General features: G+C 39.7%; 1 protein-coding gene across 5 annotated transcripts in view; it reads left to right on the top strand.

Moving 5' to 3' along the window:
• The window catches only part of BICRAL (BICRA like chromatin remodeling complex associated protein), a 59,050-nt gene extending 37,921 nt beyond the window's left edge, over positions 1 to 21,129 (top strand). For all 5 annotated transcript variants that reach the window (XM_065058330.1, XM_065058331.1, XM_065058329.1 and 2 more), the window contains 6 exons: positions 993 to 1,090; positions 5,675 to 5,736; positions 5,862 to 6,007; positions 6,174 to 6,268; positions 7,746 to 7,848; positions 8,642 to 21,129. In XM_065058330.1, the coding sequence (XP_064914402.1) occupies positions 993 to 1,090; positions 5,675 to 5,736; positions 5,862 to 6,007; positions 6,174 to 6,268; positions 7,746 to 7,848; positions 8,642 to 9,444 (1,307 nt within the window). In that variant the 3' untranslated portion in view covers positions 9,445 to 21,129. The remainder of the gene's footprint in view (positions 1 to 992; positions 1,091 to 5,674; positions 5,737 to 5,861; positions 6,008 to 6,173; positions 6,269 to 7,745; positions 7,849 to 8,641) is intronic.
• Positions 21,130 to 21,349: the final 220 nt, after the last annotated feature.

Here is a 21,349-nt window from a genome sequence, read left to right as displayed (position 1 = left end):
AAATGCAAAATAGTGCCACCTTTCATTTTTCTTATTTTATTTTTTTTAGTTTAGGGAAATAGAAATAAGTGATTTTCAAAATATGGATATCTGCTAAAATTCTTTGAAACTTCTAGACCCTGTCTTGTGATGGCTGCTTTAGATACAGAGGAAAGAAGAATAGTAATTACAAGGTTTTGTGCAGGGTGTCATCACTTGATTTATTTTTGAATGTGTTACTTTCAGTTGGAATAGTTAATGCGTTATTCATGGCAGAATATTGGGCTTTTCAAGCAGCACCATGCTACTAAAAGAACAAACCCAGTATATTCAAAGCAAGCAGAAAAATGCAGTAACCTTCATGTTCTCTTTGTACATAAGTAACTGTTTTGAATAAGGTCCCATAATCTACCTGCCATTTTTTTTTGTTTTCCCGTGTGTGCTGTTATGTACAACCTGTCCAGGCAATCCTCGTACAATCAGCACAGTATAGTTTTTCTGGGGGGAGGGAATTCTTACTTGTGTTGGTTTTACCGTAGCATGGCTGATAAGATGCTGTTTAAATTCCTGAGCAAGGCAATTGAAGGAAGTCTGCACATCTGGAAAATCCAGAAAAAAATATGATGCCTGCTATCTAAATACTTTCAGGAGCTCTAGATAAAACAGGTTTATGTGCTTCCGGGAGGGTTAGTATTGAAAAGCTTCATAAAATGGACTGTATAATTTTCAGTAAATTGTTGGGTTACAATACTTATGGCACTTGAATTTCTTGCATTGCAGTGCTGTGGTAGGAGATGATTTATATCTGAGGATTTTTGTAGTTTGCAGCATAAAATAAAAGTCCTGTTTTAATTTTTATGAACCAGTTTCTCCACAGGGTAGCTGTATAAGCATGTGAGACATTTATCTTTCTCCTCCAAGCTAAAAGCTCAAGTAAAATGGTCAGAATAGGTACATGAAATTACTCTGGTCTTGCTTAGGGTGACAGTGTCTTTTTAACATGTTTTTTATAGGACAGGACTCTGGAGGAAAAATCATACAGCAATCTCTAGGAACAGCACAGCCACAAGAAAAAGTAATAGGATCATCATCAGTTCAACAGAGTCTACAGGTAGAGAATACTTTTATTTATGTTTCCCTTTCCCTTAAAATTTTAGTGAAGTCAGGGATGTTTCAACTCTGTATTGATAACCGAGGAGTCCTTGCTGGTTTGGTGTGTGGTTTTTTTTTTTGTTTGTTTGTTTGTTTTAGAGTATATGAAGTCACTCAAACTTGTCAAATTCTACCTTGATGTGATAAACATTGAGTATTTTGCAAATTGATATTCTGAATGCTGTTTTGAGATTTAGTTCAGAAAGTGGAGTCTGTACTTTTCCCTGAAGATGATTGCTTATGACATAGCAATTCTTCATAGGGTTGGAAGTAAGTTAGACTAACTCTTGGCATTACTTCCTAGAAACTGAGATGTTCTCTAGCAGGTTGGGAGGGGATGGTTTGTGAAAAGTAGCAGAAAATACCCATCTGGTCTTTTCTGTTTTATTCTTTACTGCATCATCGTCATTGTCTTCTTTCCCCAGTGTCTGGTTTTTTTTTTTTTCAAACCACCAAAAGTTCTCCTAGATACGGCAACTGTATACAAAAATATAGCACTACGTCTAGGGCTTGGAGCTGGAAGGGAAGGCCAGCTTTTTGGAGGGGGAATACAGTAACTTCTGGAGAGAGGAAGCAGTTGTTACATTCATGGACTGAGTAGCTGAGGGCAGGAAATGAGGATTTGACATAAGTTTGCAAGTGTGGGCTCATTGTGGATGGAACTAAATTACACAGTCATGGAAGAAATGTTTTTGTTGTTGTTTGTTTTTTTTTTTGTCAGGAATTCTTTTTCCTGTCTTACCAACATACATGTAGAGCAGAAGATGTTCAGAATAGTGCTCTGTTATCAGTTCAGCCTGGTTTTGTGATTTTTGGTCAGATGTTCATTCACCTGTGGTGGTGAATGCTTTCATGCTCTGAATCTAGAGGTGTTTTGGCCAGCAAATACCCTCACAGTGTGCCAGCTTCGTGCTGCTTGTACTTTGCTAAGAAGAATGCTCTGAACTACATGCTTTTTTGTTCCTTCTAACCATGTTGTAATTCAAAAGAGCTTTCATGCAAGGTTTTTTAAAATCGTCAGTAACTTTTGCTCTGTGACTAATTAGTAAGCTTAGTTGACTAAAAAAACCCAACAACTTGGTATTAAACAAAGAGTCTTTGATCCATAGAGGTGGTGGGTGCTCCATCCCTGGAAATGTTCAAGGCTGGGCTGGATGGGGCTCTGAGCAACATGATCTAGTTGAAGATGTTCCTGCTCATTGCAGGGGGTTGGACTAGATGAGCTTTGAACATCCCTTCCAACCCAAACTATTCTATGATTCTGTGCTTCTATGATCCACAGTGGCTTCTTTGGGAGAATTCTTGGGTTGCAGTAATGCCTCTCACACAGTAGGAACGTGAGCTTTTACCACCTCAGAGAACTTCCGATCTTACTGCAGTGTTCCTGTGAAAAACCTTGGCTTCATAAATGTCTAAGGAAAGGAGATGATGATGTAGATTTACCTAATGGGTACATCTATAGCATTGACACTGAAACAGAATTCTTAGAACTGCTTTCAGCCCCCATCAAGCCACTGTGGCTTTTGAGAATATAAGTATGCAGTCTTAGCCTGCTTTCCTGACAAATACTCTAATCCCTCAAAATCACAGAATCACAGAATGTTAGGGATTGTAAGGGACCTCGAAAGATCATCTTGTCCAATCCCCTGCTGGAGCAGGAACACCCAGATGAGGTTACACAGGAATTTGTCCAGGCAGGTTTTGAATGTCTCCAGAGTAGGAGACTCCACGAACCCCCTGGGCAGCCTGTTCCAGTGTTCTGTCACCCTCACTGAGAAGAAGTTTCTTCTCATACTTAAGTGGAACCTCCTGTGTTCCAGTTTGTACCCATTGCCCCTTGTCCTATTATTGTTTGTCACTGAGAAGAGTCTGGCTTCATCCTCATGACACTCACCCTTTATATATTTGTAAACGTTAATAAGGTCACCCCTCAGTCTCCTCCAGACTAAAGAGCCCCAAGCTCCCTCAGCCTTTCCTCATTAGGGAGGTGCTCCACTCCCTTCATCATCTTTGTTGCCCTGCACTGGACTCTCTCCAGCAGTTCCCTGTCCTTCTGGAACTGAGGGGCACAGAACTGGACACAATATTCCAGATGTGGTCTCACCAGGACAGAGTAGAGAGGAGAACCTTTTTTGACCTACTAACCACCCTCCTTCTAATACACCCCAGGATGCCATTGGCCTTCCTGGCCACAAGGGCACAGTGCTGGCTCATGGTCATCCTGCTGTCCACCAGAACCCCCAGGTCCGTTTCCCCTACACTGCTCTCCAACAGGTCATTCCCCAACCTATACTGGAACCTGGGGTTGTTCCTGCCCAGATGCAAGACTCTACACTTTCCCTTGTTATATTTCATTAAATTTTTCCCCGCCCAACTCTCCAGCCTGTCCATGTCTCTGGATGGCAGCACAGCCTTCTGGTGTGTCAGCCACTCCTCCCAGCTTGGTGTCATCAGCAAACTTGCTGATAGTACACTCTATTCCCTTGTCCAAATCATTGATGAATATATTGAATAATATAGGCCCCAGTACTGACCCTTGAGGCACTCCACTAGATACAGGCCTCCAACTAGACTCCACACCATTGACCATGACTCTCTGGCTTCTTCCCTTCAGCCAGTTCACAGCCCACCTTACTACCTGATCGTCCAGACCGCATTCCCTCAGTTTAGCAGTGAGGATGCTGTGGGAGACTGTGTCAGATGCCTTACTGAGGTCAAGGTAGACCACATCCACCACCCTGCCATCATCTATCCACCTCGTTATGTCCTCATGAAAGTCAGTGAGGTTGGTCAAGCACGACTTCCCCTTGGTGAAGCCATGTTGACTGTACCTAATGACCCTCTTATCCCTGATGTGCCTTGAGATGGCACCAAGGATAAGTCATTCCATCAGTTTCCCAGGGATGGAGGTGAGGCTGACCGGTCTGTAGTTACCTGGGTCCTCCTTCTTACCCTTTTTGAAGACTGGAGTGACGTTTGCTTTCCTCCAGTCCTCAGGCACCTCTCCCCTTTCCCAAGACATAGCAAAGATGGTGGAGAGTGGTCCAGCAATGACCTCAGCCAGCTTCCTCAGCCCCCCAGGGTGCATCCCATCCAGACCCATGGATTTATGGATGTCCAGATTGCCTAATTGCTCCCTAACCCAGTCCTCATCAACCCAGGCAAACCCCTCCATTGTCCTGACTTCCTCTGGGGCCTCAGGGATAGGGGGCTCCTCAGGACAGCTTCCAGCAGAGTAGACAGAGACAAGGAAGGCATTCAGTAACTCTGTCTTCTCTGTATCTTCTGTCACCAGGGCACCCACCCCATTCATCAGTGGGCCTACATTGCCTCTGGTGTTAGTTTTATCTGCCATGTATTTGAAGAAGCTCTTTTTGCTGTCCTTGACCCCTCTTGCAAGGTTTAATTCTAAGGAGGCCTTAGCTTTCCTCATTGCCTCCCTACATCCTCTGACAACAGCCTTATATTCTTCCCACATGGTTGGCTCATCCACCATTTGCATCAGGAAGTTATCATCAGTGCACTGCAGGCAAGATAACATCAGCCGAGAAGTGCAGAGGCAGTTCTTGAGAGCAGATTTGTTTAGAAAAGTTTTTAGTTGTATCTTTTTGTCAAGGGTTAGATTGCGGGGTGACAATAAAACCCTGGCAGATGTATTGTTAACCCCCTCTCCCCCCCGACTTCCCCCTTTTTTGCCCCTCCCTCTCCCCCCTTCCCACAGGTGATCAGGAGGGGAAAGAAGGACAGAGAGAAGAGAGTTGGAAAAATTAACAATGTTTTACTAATGCTACTAATAAGAATAGAGAAAATAATGCAAAATATACAAAACCAATCTTGAAAGTCTCAGCAACTGCAGAGCCGGCAGCAAAGTCCTGGATTGGACTCTGCAGCCAACCGGAGCTGGATTCAGTCTTTCACTAGGCCTCAGTTCGCAGGGACGACTAGCAAGGTCCTCTCCTAATGTCGGCCATAAGGAAAAAAGGAAAAAGGGAAAAGGGACGAGATCCTCGTGATCTCGCACTTTTATATGAAGTATTCACGTGGATGGAATGTTATACACAGTTGGTCAGTTTCTTGGTCACTTGTTTCTCGTCGCCCCTCTCGCGAGATGTCCATCCATGCTTATCAATAAGTTTGCATTCCATGGCTAGGTTTACCAAAACATGTGTCTGGTTCTCCAGGAAAATGCAGTTAATATGAAGGCTTTAGCTGACAGGCAAAATTCACTGAAAGATAAACTTGTTTTTAACAAAACCAGGACACTTTTCTTCTTTCCACCTGCTAAATTTGATAGCTAACCTTGCTTCTAGTGAAGCATGTATATACACTACAGTGGCATTTTCCTAAGAATAACATTTCAGACCTTTGGTTTATGTAAGACAAGTGAGCTCCCTGTCTCATTGATACTGTGCTGGGTGAAAACAGGAGATAGTTGAAATCGTTTATGTATTGGTGATATACTTAATTGGCAGAAATAAATGTTGAAACTTAGGCTTTGCAAAGGAAGGGCTATATTGTAATTTGTCTTTTACTTTGAATTTAGGTGGATGGTCATTTAGTTGGGCAGAAAAGACCTGCTGCTAAACAGTTAACTAAAGGAGCTTTGTAAGTCATTCTTCTTTTGTAATTTTTGTTGCAGATCTTTTATCTTTTTCTTTTTTTTTTTTTGGTCAATGTATAAACTTTGGTTAGCGTATGTGTTAATTATATACAATTTATTTTCCTTGTAGTATTCTGCAGCAATTACAGAAGGATCAAGTGCACTCTGTGACACCAGATAAAAGTCAGTTCAGATCATTAAATGATGCAGTTCAGAGACTCCTTTCATACCACGTGTGCCAGGGAGCACTGCCAACAGAGGAAGACTTAAGAAAAGGTAATTTTCTTTTTAAAAATTGGCAATATATTTGTAATCACTGTATTGAGAGAATTCTTTATTAAGTTGGAGCAATAAAAAAGAGAATGTTTTTAAATTTGTGCAGGTTATTGAACTTTCTGGTTGCTAAACAACAAAATTTGACCGTATACTCTTGTCTTTTTAGTGGACAGTGAATTTGAATCTGTAGCTACCCAGCTTCTGAAGAGGACACAGGCTATGCTGAACAAGTACAGATGTTTGCTTATAGAAGATGCAATGGTAAGGTGTATGACCCAGGTACATTTTATATTCATAGGATGTGATTCAGTTTGTTAAAAAAATACATCTACAGGAAGGTGAGAGCTAGCATTACAATTCATTTTGTTGATAGCATTTACCACCTTATAAAGGTGATAAATACATATATACATTAAGGTTTTAGAGATACTTATATATAGCCAGTGTACTTGCTATTGCACCAGCAATCTTGGTGGCCAACCTGCATTTTTAAGTGTTTGCACACATCTTAAAATCAGTGAAATGGGCTGCTTTTGTATTTCACATGCCACTTAAGTAAGGGTGCTGTTATATACAAGTTCCGTAGATGTTCAAGACACAGGAACTTCATGTCTCTGCTTATACTTTGCACTTGCGTTGCACAGGCTGTGGTAGGAAGGTGATTTCTCTATATCTCTGTGGGTGATAGAGCCTGAAATAATGTTGAAAAGCTCCATTCAGAGGCCTCCAGCTATATTATAATTGGAGTAAACTCATATTACGATTCACAACATCATTACTTCTCCTTAGAAGCTAGTTGTAGCCTCACATTTCCATCAGAAATATTTCGCAATTAAGTGCTTTCACAATCTCAGGTGTGATGTAAAAAGAAAATTAACAAAGTTACTTTAAGAATCTATTATCGAGGATCAGGAAGTGTCATTGTGGCTTGAGACATGCTGGCTTTCAAGCCTTAGAAAAGTTTTGAATTTGAGTGTAATAGACATTTAAATAACTCTGCTTTAGGGACAGGAATACGTATTGTAAGTTTTAGAATTAATATGGTTTTGGACTCTAGCAGTCCCATTAAAAAAAGATAATAACCATGAAATGTTTGCAAGTGATTTCAGGTGCAAAAGGGAAATGGAGGTTATAATCTGTTCTTTCAGCTTTTGATACATTGTATGGTAAATCCCATTCACTCATTTTGAAGAGGTTATTGAACGTAGTATTCAGGTTTGGAAGTAGTTGCCTGTGTTGTGGCTTGGTAGCCAGTGATCTTTCTTCTGTGATGGATGAATCCACCTGGCTTGAAGGCATGGCCAGCAAAATGCAGCTCAGCACCAACTAGTTAGACAGATGGGAGAGAAATGCAGGGAAGAAACAAGGTAATAGGGTGGTCCCATTGCAAGATTTTTGCTTTCTCTCTCTAAAAGCAGAAGATACTGTATGGTAGAAAAAATTGCGGGGTACGGAGGTAAACATACTCAGTCCTAAAAAGGTACAGTAGTTCCTTGTTTTAAATTCTTTAACAAATGTACCATAAAATGTGAATAATAATTTTTGGCTGAGTTTTAGTAGTGGTTGGGGTAACAGTCAAGACTGTTGAAGATGCTGTGTAGTTGTGAACGTTCTGCACAAATATCTAATCAAAGACGTTCTTTTTCTCTCAAGAGTAACTAGTCTATAAATGTTTTGATTTGGTACCAACATATGAGTGACTACATAGGTGGTTGTTCTTTTTTTCCTTTCCCTGCAGCGGATAAATCCCTCTGCAGAAATGGTTATGATTGATAGAATGTTTAACCAGGAAGAAAGGGCATCTCTGACCCGGGATAAGCGTCTTGCACTAGTGGATCCTGGTAAGTGATGATTAACTTCTGAATCTTACAAAAGCAACATTGGTATGGAGTGTTTAAAAATAGCTGTGGCCGCAGTGAGGCACTGTTTGCTAGGGATTCCAGTAATCGAAATACTGCATAAGCAGTTGCAAGTTAGATTTTAATAGCTCCCAGATTAAACAATCCAGAGCCACTGCAAGGTTGAAGGCAGTTATTTGGGGAAAAAATGTATTTGGCCTGTTCGGCAGGGAAATATTTCTAAGTTTCTTTTGATAATAGTCATGACTCCTGCATGATCTCAGTTCTGGTAGGGAAGAATGTGTGAGTTTGCTGGCAGTCAGAAAGGACACTGCTGTATGAAGCATGAATATTCTTGTTTGACTTAACAAAGTGTAGCTTTTAGACTGTCATGGCCACTTGAACAGCAGCATTTTTAACCAGACTGTTGTTGACCATTAGCAACTAGAAACACATTATTTGTGTAAGATAACACTTACTATTTGTTTAAGTGTTGCCCATATTTTAAAAGATATTAAGAGGATGTATTGAGGAAGGTATTAGTTTTTCAGATACCATAATTGCATATTTAGAATGCTAGTAAATGCCCTTAGTCTGGTTTTACAGTGCACATATGTGAGTAGTGTGGTGATTAATTTGATGATACTCTCCTACACTTAAGCACGTGCACATTTCTTAAAGATGTGAATCCATTGGCTGTGGATGTTATTAGAATTTTAATACTTAGAAACTATGTTGGAGTGTCTTATTTTGATGTATAGGTAATTTAAGTAAAATGTTGTTACTTAATTTTCAGATGGTTATCAGGCTGATTTTTGTTGTTCTGCCAAACAATTTGATAAAACAGCGGAAGAAGCACAGTCCAGCAAAAGTGACCATCAGTCTAGCAAAACATTACCTTCTCGAAGTCAGACTACCAAAAGCCAAGCCAGAGACCGACCAAAATCCAGCTCAGCAGAGTCCACAAATCACAGTAAACTTCCTCTAGTGCCTAACAACATTCTGACACCACAAGAAGGAGTAGCTTCCACTAAAAAATCGGAGAGCCTCACTAAAGCTTTAAAGTTTGACAAAGCTAATTGTTCTTCTGAGGGCCAGTATGCGGCCCTTTCTGAAGAAAAGATGGCTGGGAAAGATCTTGCCAAGTCCACTGAGAATTCTTCGAGTCCTGAAGACTTGGCAAAAACTGTGTCAAGAGGCGGTCATGGAACACACAACAAAATATCAAGGAACGCAGTTCAGTGTTTCTCAAAGGTAACGTGTAATAATTCCCTCCAAGACAAATCTCTGAGGAGCTCTCCAAAGAACGAGGTTTTGCATCCTGATAACAGGAAAAGCTCTGGCGAACCCCAGCAAGACTTACTGCTCAGTAAGAGTTTAGAAACTACATTTAAAAACATCTTGGAACTTAAAAAAGCTGGGAGGCAGCCGCAAAACGAGGCAACAAGTAGCGGCTCAGTTGAATTAGAATTTCCTAATTTTTCACCTATCGCTTCACAGGAAAACTGCCTGGAAAAATTTATTCCAGACCACAGTGAAGGTGGTGTAGAAACTGACTCTATTTTAGAAGCAGCTGTAAATAGTATCTTAGAGTGTTAATAGTTACAGTACCATGGACAAGTTATGTTTCTCTTAGCAGAAGCAAATGTGAATGACACCACAAGTACAGCCTGACATGCATTTAAGGTTAACCTTTCTGAACTAGATTCTGTTCTGTGTTTGAGAGCAATACTCATTGTGGTTACAGTGAGATATCCAAGTAAAGTTAATCCTTGTTAGAATGCAGTCTGTTAGGGCCTTACTACTTCAAGTATTACTCCAATAGTGCTTTTGATAATTGTGCAGTACTGCAACCCTAACAAGGTCGCAGGTTGTTAGGCCCTACGTAATACGGTAATATACTGACAATCACAGTCATTTGAAACGATATATTTATTAAGAAAATGTTTTTAAAAAGTGATGGAAGCAACAATTCTCCCCTGCCCTTCTCTTACGTAAATCATCAGATCTTTAGTTTTTCTGGAAAACCCACTGTACCTCTATTCAGAAGTGATTATTTGCTTTGTTAATGATTATGTGTTCTAGGATTCTTAAGTTGGAAGGATATAATCAGTGTGTTTACAAGGCTTCATAATTTAAACTTAAAGTGCTTTTCTATTGCTTTCTGAGCAGAAACTAGTACTTGATGATATATTTGTAGTGGGTAACTTTAGTCTGTGGGATGATATTATATGATCTTAGTCACAGTGGCATGATATGAAGTAATAAATGCTTGACTAAGGAAGGTAGAACGGAAGCCGGTAAATGGCAAAGTGTACAGGTTGAGGCCAAGATAGAGCCATGAATTTATATATATAATGCATATATATGTTAACTCTTGAGGAAAAGATTTTGCATTTTATAATTGGATGTAGTCAGCCTTGAGTCTTTCTGAAGTGGTATAAATGGTGGTGTTTTTTGGTTTATTTTTTTATTTTCTTTTCGACCAAGTGTCAAAAGCACTTTTATTTGAAAACTCTTATGATATTTGTAGCTTATATTTTAAGAAGACATTAGCCTTACTCTGATTAAAGGCCAGTGTTTATTTTTTTTTTGTTTTTGCTGTTAGAGAATGTTAAATCATCCACTGTAGCAGTCGTGATTATCAAGATATGTACAGACCAAAGTCGATCAGCAATCCCATTGTTTAAACATATCAAAAAGTGTATAATTATTAATTCATATTGTAGAGCCAAGTGAAACCATTGCATGGTTTGTATTTGGCTTGCTCTCATGTTAAGATAGAATCTTATTATTTTATTTATTTATTTTAATCTATGACTTATTTTTTTTTGCTGCCCATGCTGCTTTTTCCTAGTTTACTTTGGTCATGAGTGCTTTTGTGCACATAAGTGCGCTGACATTTGTCACGTGCATGTAGTACATATGTCTGCTCAGGAGGGTATCGCTTTGGTGATTTCTGAGGTATGCTCATGTTCTCCCCAGACCTCCGCAATTTCTCAGACAGATCAGCAGCCATTTTCCAGACTTGCTGGTTGCAGTTTCCGTAATAGAGAGGCTCTTTGTGACAAGCTGTGGTTGTCAGTCAGATCGCCAGGAAAGAAAACAGTTGGTTTTGCTGTCACGTGATTCAGTCCATCTGAACAGCACAAAAGAAAGCAGAATTGGGTCCTTATGACAGTAGAGGATGACAGTGAACCTGTGTGTTGAGCTACAGTCCACTGTCTGACCACTAAAGGAAACCAAATCTAGAAGCAATGTGAGAAAGATGAACTTAAAATTAATTTCCCCTTCAACGTGAATGGAAATACTGGTTTTGTATGTTACTAATTGCCATTTAAAAAAATCGTGCCAATTTCAAAGTACTTGTTTGTAAAAACCCAACATTCCCAAGTATTGTATAAAATATTCAAGGTAATAATAAGTATTGCCAGTTTTAAATTTTTAGTTAGATGTCTATAGAATAGACTCTCAGGTGGTTAGTTGTTTTCTTATTGGCAAAACTGACAATATAGTCTTCACCTATTGCCTTCTTAGGTTTAATAATATACTTATGGCTGTGTATTGTGATGCGTATTTTATTTTGTCGTTTTGGAAATTTAACCATTCTAAACTATCTGGGAAGGAAAACAGCAAGTTACACAGCTGTACGTTAACTAGTTAAATTTTTCTCTTATAGGGGGAAAAAAGTGAAGTTGCACATTCATTGATCCATTTGCTTTTTGTACCACCTCAAAATGGGTACGGGGTTTCCAGCCTCTCTACAACAACTACATAGTTGAAGTATCAGGCTATGTGTCTTCTATTGGATCTCACTTGGGGATGGGGACAATGACGTAAAAAAATGGCAAATTACAAAAAGTAATCATGGTCTATTTGGTCAGACACATTTCTCTGAAACGCTTACGAGGGGAACCCATGAAACAATCTTAGCAAGATTAATCTTAGACTATTAATGTTCTGTTGTTCACTCCTTTGAATTCAGTTCTAAAGGAATTCTGGTACGTGGTGGAGCGGTAAATGAAAGAATTGTATTTTTGTTGTGCTTAAACAAAGTCTGAATTTATTAATCATATGGGCTCAAGTCCAGCAAAGTATTGTGAATGTGCATGACTTGAAACATGTCTTCATTATTTTGCTGGATCGGCGTTGTGATTTCAATGTTATTTAATACTGCCTAATATTAAAACAAATTTTAAACTGGCAATTAAGAAAACTATGTTCGTTTTGAAGATATTAGTATAATTTATCTGTTAGATTAGGGAGGCCTTACAGACTGACTTCACTTAAAGAGGATGTGTCACTTATTGTCAGTGTGGTATGGACTTTATTTGCTTAAATACCTTCATTTGTAAAGTATGTCTCACTTGAAATTGCTTTGTATACATTTTGTAAAAATATTTATAAAATGTTTTGTAAAAAAAAAGTATAACAAATTGCAGTTTATTTTGTTATGTTGGATAAATACTGTTAAAAGACACAAGTCAGTAAATATATTGTTAATCCATGGATAGGAAATGTTTAGTTGGAGATTACAAATTGAAACAACCATTGCAATACAGCCAAAGATTTGGGAAAAAATGTCTATCTGTGATTGTCTTGATTTAACCAAGTTGAATATTTACGTTTCCAAAAGAGGATTGTTCTCAGTTTTAGGTAATATGGTTGCAAAATATTCTTACTCCTTTTTATAATGCAGCCCTGCTATAAATACTTAGTACACCAACTTTCCACACTCTTTACAAATCTTTCTGAACATACGCTATTAGGACTTAGTTTATGTGGTGTTATAACTACATATATAATGTTGATCTCCAGATAACAAGGTTGCCAGTGGTTCTTGTCTGTTGCCATTAGGAATCTTGCCATGGTGAGGTTGCTGAGACGTGTTCTCCTTCTCCAGCATGTTTCCACAATATAGAGGCATCATCTTCCCGATACGTCGGGGAGGTGGAAGAAAAGTGAGGGGTTTTGTTGCTCAGCTGGCGCCTCACCCATGCCACGGAGTTTCTGCGTTGTGCCAGTTGTATTTGGTTATAGATACCTGTGTTTCCAGACTTCCCATTCCTGCCTTTTGGCTGTGAGAAGATGCCACAGTTGCTGGTGATGTTAATGCTTCTTCCCACTTCCAGAGGAGCGATGAACTTTTTTTTTGCCGTGGTTGAATTTTTCCCAAGGTGTGCCGAGGTTCTGATCTAGTTAAAGCTCTTATATTTGGAACTTCAACACTTTATTTTTGGAGGCTGTGAAAATGAAGGATTGGTGAGGCGCTCTGCCTCTCAACTTGGAGTAGGGCCTGCTGTGTTGAAAGGTAGAAGTCTTTCTGGGTAGCATTGATCATTTTGTCAATGAGACAAAATAAACATGCATTTTGAATGCTTTTCACACGGATTCAGGCAGCAACAGCATGAGTAAAATCAGTTATATATTATTTTTATCTCTGGATTAGGATAGCTAGGCATCTTGGAATTTTTTTTTCTCCTTATCATATCCCTGTAGAATTACCAGGCAAACTTTCTGGGTTGAGAAACATTTGATGTACCCGTTTACCATGCAGCTGTCTTCACTTTAGAATATCTTTGTTACAAGAACATGGTGTATTTTTTTAATTGCCTTTTGATAGCATTTTTTATGGTGGGGTTCATTACATTTATTCCAACGTTCAAGGCAGAATTTCTGAAGATTTTGGGTGTGTCCTTTCTTCTTCAGGAAGTGTTCTCTTTATAAGCCTTCGCATTTTCCCTTTAGAATTCTACACACTTCTTGGAGTTTTCACAAGAATGTGTTTGTCAGACATCTTTAAGAAATTGTCTTCATGACTTGGGGGTCACTTGTCACTTCGGTTAGAAAAGGTCCTTGCAGAAAATCGGTGGAGATCTGAACAGCAGCAGCTCTGGTGCGCAGACACAACGTGCGATACACAGGTTTCACACTGCGGTAGTGGTGGGTATACTCGAAGTAGTTTATAATGTATGGATTGACACTGGTCTTTGCTACTAGTCTTGCAACTAATTGCTGTATAGGAAATTGAAAAAAATGTATTCATAGTAACTAGTTGCAGTAGGTAAAGAAGCAAACTTGAGCAAGCTGGCTCTGTTAGGGAATTACAATGACACAGTGTCCTGATGAACCAATATTTTTAGTGTGAAAGTAAAAACCTCTGAAGGTGCCCTGTTGTGTTCTGAGCATAAAACTCTGCTTTATTTTTTCCTGAGCTTGATATCATGCAGTTTTGTGGGGACAAACATTTTACAAGCGGAGGAAGAAGCTAAATCTGAACCTGATGCTCTGCTGTAGTATACGCTTTGCTTGGCCTCTAACTCTGGCTTCTGTTCAGGTGGGTGCCCTTGTTTCTGCACATGACTGGCCTGGAATGTAATGCTCGGTCTTCATTGCTGCTTTTGCACCGTGGGATGTTTTGGAGGAATTTCTTAAAGAAAAGAAATAGAATCATTTAGGTCTGAAGAAACCCTGAAAATCATCGAGTCCAGTTGTTGACACTGCCAAGTCAAATTAAGTGTTCCCATTTGAAGTAAATTGTTTCAACTATATTAATGAAAGGACAGCAGCTTTAGAGTTCAGTGCTTTGAAGGGGAAGCAAGCTTACTTAGTCCATGCTGATACATCTCAACAGCTTTTGATGTTTCAGTTAGCTTTTATGTCTATGTAGCTTTTCACTACATGGTGTAGTCATACCAGAGGCCACGTTTTCGAAATTATCCTGACGTTTTGGCTATACAAACTCCTTACTCTCAAATTTTAATTAACACCTTGTGAAGATAATGTTTCATTCTAGTTTTTTTACCAAGACAGGCTGGTTCTGATAGAGCTCCACTCTCTCTGCACACCTCTGAGGTGGTGGTAACATAGACCTACCTCTGACATTCTTTTCTAAACACCTGGCATGTAGGGCCTGATCCACAGTGTGTCGACTCAGTGGAAAGATGATTTTCAATCGAGGATTGTGGTGGTAGTACTTCTCTTTTAAAAAGTAAAAATTAAAAAAGCATCAGATTTAATTGATACAATACCCTTGGGTGGAAGGCAATGCAAGGACTCTCAGATTCTACAGTGATGACCATCTCAGCTCTTGGGTAGGTAGCATTATATAACTAATGCTGTCATTTAGGGTGATGAATTAATGTTTTCAAATAAGCAGGCTGCTAATTTTTTCCTCTAAACGTTAAACACTTTTAACAATTGCTACACAGTTCTGAAAATACAAGACTTTGCTCTCTCCTGTGAACTTTGACTCCAGATGTTCCTACTGAGATGTGAAACCGTGCATAAGCCATGGGGAGAAATTATTGCAAGTAGTAAACGGCAAGTAAGTGGTACGGTGACTGGAATTTAAAAAGTGAGGCAAAATTGTGTCTGTATTGTTGTGGTCAAAGCAGAAGTTCAGCAGCTGACATTAAATTCAGAAATTGCAAATTGTGAAGTTTAATTGGAGAAGTACGAGGTTGAAATCATTAATGCATGTAGTTCCCGAGCTGTATCTCAACAACTGGATCCTCATCAACTTCAAGTTCTGGGAATTCAGAGGTATTAAAAATTGACAACTTTTTTTTCAGATGGCACATAAAGACTCTGGGAAAAGGTCCTTGTTTTTTAAACTTTTCATGTAATTTCTAAAGCTGTGTGATAACGAATTATGCTCTTGTTTTTGTGGGTGGATTCCGTTTGCAAACAGGCAGCTATCAGCTTCAGGAGAGCTGCGTGCAGCGTGTGTTTGTGTACAGAAAAAGCCAGTCAAAGAAAATTTGGCCCAGTTTGGCTTCAGTGGTTATTATTGGAAGTCAAGGGTATAAATATGGGAATTTAGATGCTTTTCTTACACTGCACATTCAGCCACTGGGCCAGCAAAGAGAAAATAAGTATATAAATGTTATTTTTGTTCTCTTTAGAGTACTTTTAAGTGATGTGAACAAGAATATTTCTGCACTAATACTGAACTTGAATAACTTTAAAAATCCAGTTTGAAGCTGGTTTCATCTCAGATTAGAACTTCTTCCAAAATGTTACTCCAAAATACAATCATACACTGAAACTATATTTCAATTATGTAATAGATGTTTTAGGCTCTTTTTTTTTCCAGCCGTGCTGTGTTTGGTGCACGTGTGGTGCGTGTCCTTGGCGTGAGCAGCAGCAGAGAGCGGCGCTGTTGGAAACCTCCTGTCCTTCATTGCACAGCCTGATGTTGGTAGGTGTACCTGAGCCTGGAAAACGCAAACGGAATAAAAATACATGTGGTTCAAATTACAGGGGTTGAACAATTGCACCTTGCTTTCAAGGCAAAATTAATTGCGAAATAGGGGATTTGGGAGGCCCGTATTAACAGGGACCAGTACCAGACCAGTCTGCGGTGCCTGCCAGGGGCTGGATACGCAGTGCCCAGGAACAGTGCTCAGAAACTTGTGTGTGCAGGGAGGGAAATGCAGGGGAAGCTGGAGAAGATGAGGCTTCACAGTCTGGAAAAGATGAGCAGGAAGGCAGGTAAGTGTGTGTGTGGGGGGCTGGATTTTGTGGGGACCTTTGAGATTTGAATGGCTACCCTTGATTTTAGAAACACAGGATGTATTCCACACACAGGAGATTGGAGTACATCCATTTCTGTATTAGATCACGTAATTAACATTTTAAAAAATTATTAAACACATTGTCTTTTTTCCTTCCCCTTGCATCTCTGAAAATGTCTGGATGACAGTGAGTGAAGAATGAATTAACAATGTAGTGAATATTCTTCTTGGATGTAGATTTGTGTATCTTACTAGTGCAAAGATGAGCTCAACACAGTTTGAATGCTGATTGTGAAAGAACATTGATAATGCACAAGGTCTGGTTTTAAATTGAGCAAGAACATGACTAAAAATGGTGAGTGAACTCCAAAATAATAAGCGTTTTCATGATACTGAATGAGCATCATTGCAGTGTAATCCTTACCAAGAGCTAAGGAAGGCGAGGAATCTATTTGCTACTATGCTGCTTTTTTTTCTGGGGTTAAATTTTCCCCACTTAGAGCTTGAGTTTTTAGTGAAAACTTAACACGACCTTATGACATCTGTAATAATTAGTATTCAATTTATGAGAACACATTATGTTAGTCTTGCGTATTAAGGAGGGCAATTTTAATTGTGACAACGAGCCTGAGCATTAAGGCTTCCCAAGGATTTGCAGGCCTGCTTTTTGTGTGAGTTGAATTCCACCACAATTGAGTTTGTCAAAGCCAGAAGAGAGGTGCCACACAGCTCTGGTTTTTGTTGTTTTATCCTTTGTCAATCAAATCTGAAGCCCCTAAGCAAATCAGCATTCTCAGATACTTCCAGCCTTAAGTCACTTTGACCTGTTTCTGCAGCAGTGTTATGTCAGAGACCGCCTGATTTATTTCATAGCTGTTGTGATCAACCAAGCTCCTACAAATAATCGTAACTGTTTTATCTATACTCCCGTTTTCCTTAAGCGAGATGTAATAACTTCTGGGGAATTTAATTTTATGTCTTTAATTTGTAAACTCTACAGCCGAGAGACTCCCTTTGCCATTTGCCTGCAGGTGTGTTTAGCATCCGCCCCAAGCAGGGTGAAGGGATTTTCTTTCTGACCTTGCTAGCTAGCTACTAATCCAGATACCAAGACAAGATCACTGGTGACAACGAAAACTGGAAATTTGATTTTTTAAATTATTATTATATTTTTTTTTAATTCTGCCACGCTCTTTCAGAGCAGAAGGTGCTAATAGCAGTTTTATGACTACAACTCTGGTACCAGGGTCCAGGCACGAAAAGAATGTGAGACTGAAGGTTGGAGTTAACCATGCCACTAATGGTGAGACCAAGTTAAAGGAGCCTCAAAACGTTATAGGCAAATATAGTTCTGTTTGTCTGTACTGCAATCCAAAGGCAAGAACTGACTTGAAATCCAGTTTTGTGTATAGAGAGGAAGAGGAGAAGGAACAGACATAAATTGTTAAAGGTCAATTGCTTTTCAGAACAGCAGAAAAATGAGGATTTTTGTTTACATTTTGCTTCCCCTTTACTTAACAAGGCTGCAGGAACTTTGGCGTTGGTGAGTTGCCTTAGTCTTCTGTAAAAGGTTTAAAAAAAGAAAAGAGAGGGTGGAAAAGACAATACTCAGCTGTGTGTGTCCATTCCAGGGGTAGTTCAGTAACATCAGGTTCTGTGGAAATAAACAGTAGGTTTCAATTGTCCGCTGCTTATTATCACCCAAATTTGATTTGCACGCTCTTCAAAGGGACTCATATCTTTCCATTTAGTTGTTTGTTTCAGTGTGATGAATCTTTAATTCAAACCAATTGTGAGTCCATTTCCAACTGGAAAAAAAATGCAAAGAATGTGTTTATCCTCAGTCATATCAGTGTCTCTCTTTAGTTTTATATGTGTGGTGATTCGTGGCCTCAGTGGGGAGGTGAATTTGTGTCAATTTGTGAATTGGCTTTGCCTGTTTGGCAAGTTTGTAAAGGGTTTGGTCAGTTGTAGAGAGGCTTAAATAATTGTGCATAATGAAATGGTTCTGGTGGGCTTTGAGTAAGTTTTAAAGTTATACAGATGTAACAATATCTCATTCTGAGTACATTTTTTGTCCAGATATTATTTTCCCTTATGCAAGATCAGGTCAGTTGGTCCTTTGCATGCACATTTTTTCTATTCCTGTAATTTTCTTTTTAATCTTTATAGGCAGGCTATTTTTTCCTCTCTCTGTAGTGACACAGCCTAATGTCTCTGAGGGCATTGAAATAATGTTTGCATGCCTTTCCTCCACCAAAAGCATCAACTACAAAATACAGGCCTGTAATGAGAAAACAAGGCAATTTAAGAAATGTCTGATGCAATGATTGATTGATTGAGTAGATGTTGAGCATGACCTTAGAAATCTTGCAATGTTCTGTCATTTGGACATTGTTCTGGGCAACTGTCTCTAGGTGACCCTGCTTGGGCAGGGGTCTTTGACAAGATGACCTACAATAGTCCCTTGCAACCTCAACTGTTCTGTGATTCTGCACCAATAATATTTAGCAAAAATTTTGAAGAAAGTATAATAGTGTATAGTACTAAATGTAACTTTGGTTTCACTGATGGCGGTTTTGAATTTCACTTTTTGGGGTCACACAGGTGACGATATTGAAAAATACATTGCTTGCAGTTCTTCATGACCTAGACAGTGAATACATCATCAGAAGCATGTTAAAAGATTGTTACTGGTCGCATGCTTAGTATTTTAGAAAAAAACACCAGAATTATAGGTGCCTGTAAGACTATTTATCCTGCTTAAAGGGAGCATATTTTTAATTTTTGTGTTCTCATAGATAAGTGCTGGGAACATATTAGCACTGTGCAAGTGTTGTACAGTGCATTCACGTGCTTGCACACACTCACCACATTCTAACCTTTTGGACCTGTAATTATCCTTGGCTGTCAGACAGCTTTTTAATTACGTGACGCATGGTCTTTTTCTGAGGATGCCTTTCTCATTGCACAGGACAGCTCAGGTACCTTCTGCTGTAGTCAGGTCTATCTAAAGGCTCGTCTACATGCTATGTGAAAGTTACACCATGCCTAATGAGGCCAAAGCCCCATGCGAGCAGTATCTCCAGTTCCTGGGTGAGAGTCTGTCCCCAGCAGAATGCTGAGCATCCATTCCGGCTTCCTTGACCTCCTCCAGGAATCAAGCTCTGTCCTCCCATTGACTCCACTGGGAAGACAGCACCGACCTCCAGGATCCCTGAGTATTCCCAGTACACATCTTTGTGAAGCCAAAACAGCAACTGGTAGTAAATAGGCGTCGTCTTTAGCAGAGCTGGCTCCTGAGGATTTCCCAAACGCCACAGCTGCTGGTCCTCTCTGGGGAGCCTGCTGTGTGCTATGGCTTGTGACTCCAGGCAGTCATAAAGTGCTCGCTAGATGGGGTAAATGCTCTTCATTTTAACAGGCCTTGCCTGTTTTCCCATTAAAAGCACTGGATATCCATCCTCACCGACGGTCTCTGCCAGTTATCTGGTGTACCATCTGCTCCTGCGGTAGCTGCCAGCTTCCCCCTGGAGAGCAGTCTTGATCTCTTCCTTCAGCTGATGGTGAAAGCAGCGCTGGCACCTTCTTTCTGAGCACAGAGAGCAAACTTAGAAGATCCTTATTCAGACCTTTGAGCCTCTGCTTCTTTTCTGCACCTTGGAATCAGTCTTTCTGATTAAAAGATTATTATTTATTTAGCGCCTTTGTGCTGTAATGACTCCGGCCAAAGAGCAATCTGCCATCCAGCTGGCTGAGCACTTCACAGCCACAGCAGGGAAAAGGGTAAATCCAATCAGGGAAGTGCTGCCTGTAAAGCTGGTTGAGAACTCGTTAGCGAGCCCTGCTAAGTGTTAACAGCTATTTACAGTTGCATGTAGCTTTGGTGCAGATTCTTGCAAAAAATGGTATTAAGACTGTGCTCTCCTCTTTCCTCTTGTGCAGGCCCGGCTGCCCTGAGCACCCACTGCAGTGGTCCAGCCTCCTCCGTCCTCAGCTGAGTGAGGGGGTTTAGGCTTAAATCACTTGTACCTCTGAATGATTAGATTGGGTATTAGGGAAAATTTCTTTACGGAAAGGGTTTTCATGCACTGGAACAGGCTGCCCAGGGAGGTGGTTGAGTCATCATCCCTGGAAGGGTTTAAATGATATATAGATGAAGTTCTTAGGGACATGGTTTAGTGTCAGTGTTAGGTTAATGGTTGGACTCGATGATCTTAAAAGTCTCTTCCAACCAAAATGATTCTATAATGAGTATTTGGGAGTGTTTTTTATTAATTTTTATTTTCCCAAGAGAAGGAAGAAGGAATTGGGGGCAAGTAAACACTAGAATCTGGGGAAAAGCTAAATTTTGCAGACCCATTTTTGTTTGTATTTTTGCCTGCTTTTCAGCAAGAAATAGCATGTACAGATTCTGTAAGCAGACAGACACAATAGTACTGCGAAGTGTGAATTTCTCCCAGCTGTCTTAATGGAGTGTTGATTTTAGAACGGAATTTCACTGCTGCTTGCTGTGCAATTATCACCCAGTTAATACATTTGGTTAGTTCAGCTATGGGGTACCACACTTTGTGTTGGGGTGGGTGTCAGTATGGACATGTTAATGAAAATATCTGTTTAAGATGAGTAGTCAAAAAGCAAACAGAAACAAAGGCTGTGGAAGCAGGAATAAACCAGGAAAAGCTGGTCATACTGTAATTCAATAAAAATTAAATTGAATAAAGTGTTAATTTCTGTTATGCCCCCAAAAAAGCCAGGGTAAAAAGACAGGGAGTTAAGAGAAATTAAAAAATGTAAGAAATCAAGTAAAAACGAACCTGACAAAATAATGGCTGATGCAGAGAAGGTGAATTTTATACCTCCGTGTAAACTTGAAATAGAGGAGAACAGGACAGCTAATGAAACAAAGATAAGCATCAAGTGAGGTAAAAAAACCCCAACCTTCTATAAGGTAAAAAACCTTATATTAAGAATAGAACTGTTCC

Source organism: Columba livia, chromosome 3, assembly GCF_036013475.1.
Source record: "Columba livia isolate bColLiv1 breed racing homer chromosome 3, bColLiv1.pat.W.v2, whole genome shotgun sequence".
NCBI lineage: Eukaryota > Metazoa > Chordata > Aves > Columbiformes > Columbidae > Columba > Columba livia.
Note: the sequence above shows the minus strand (reverse complement) of the source record. Positions and strands in the feature narration are given on the sequence as shown.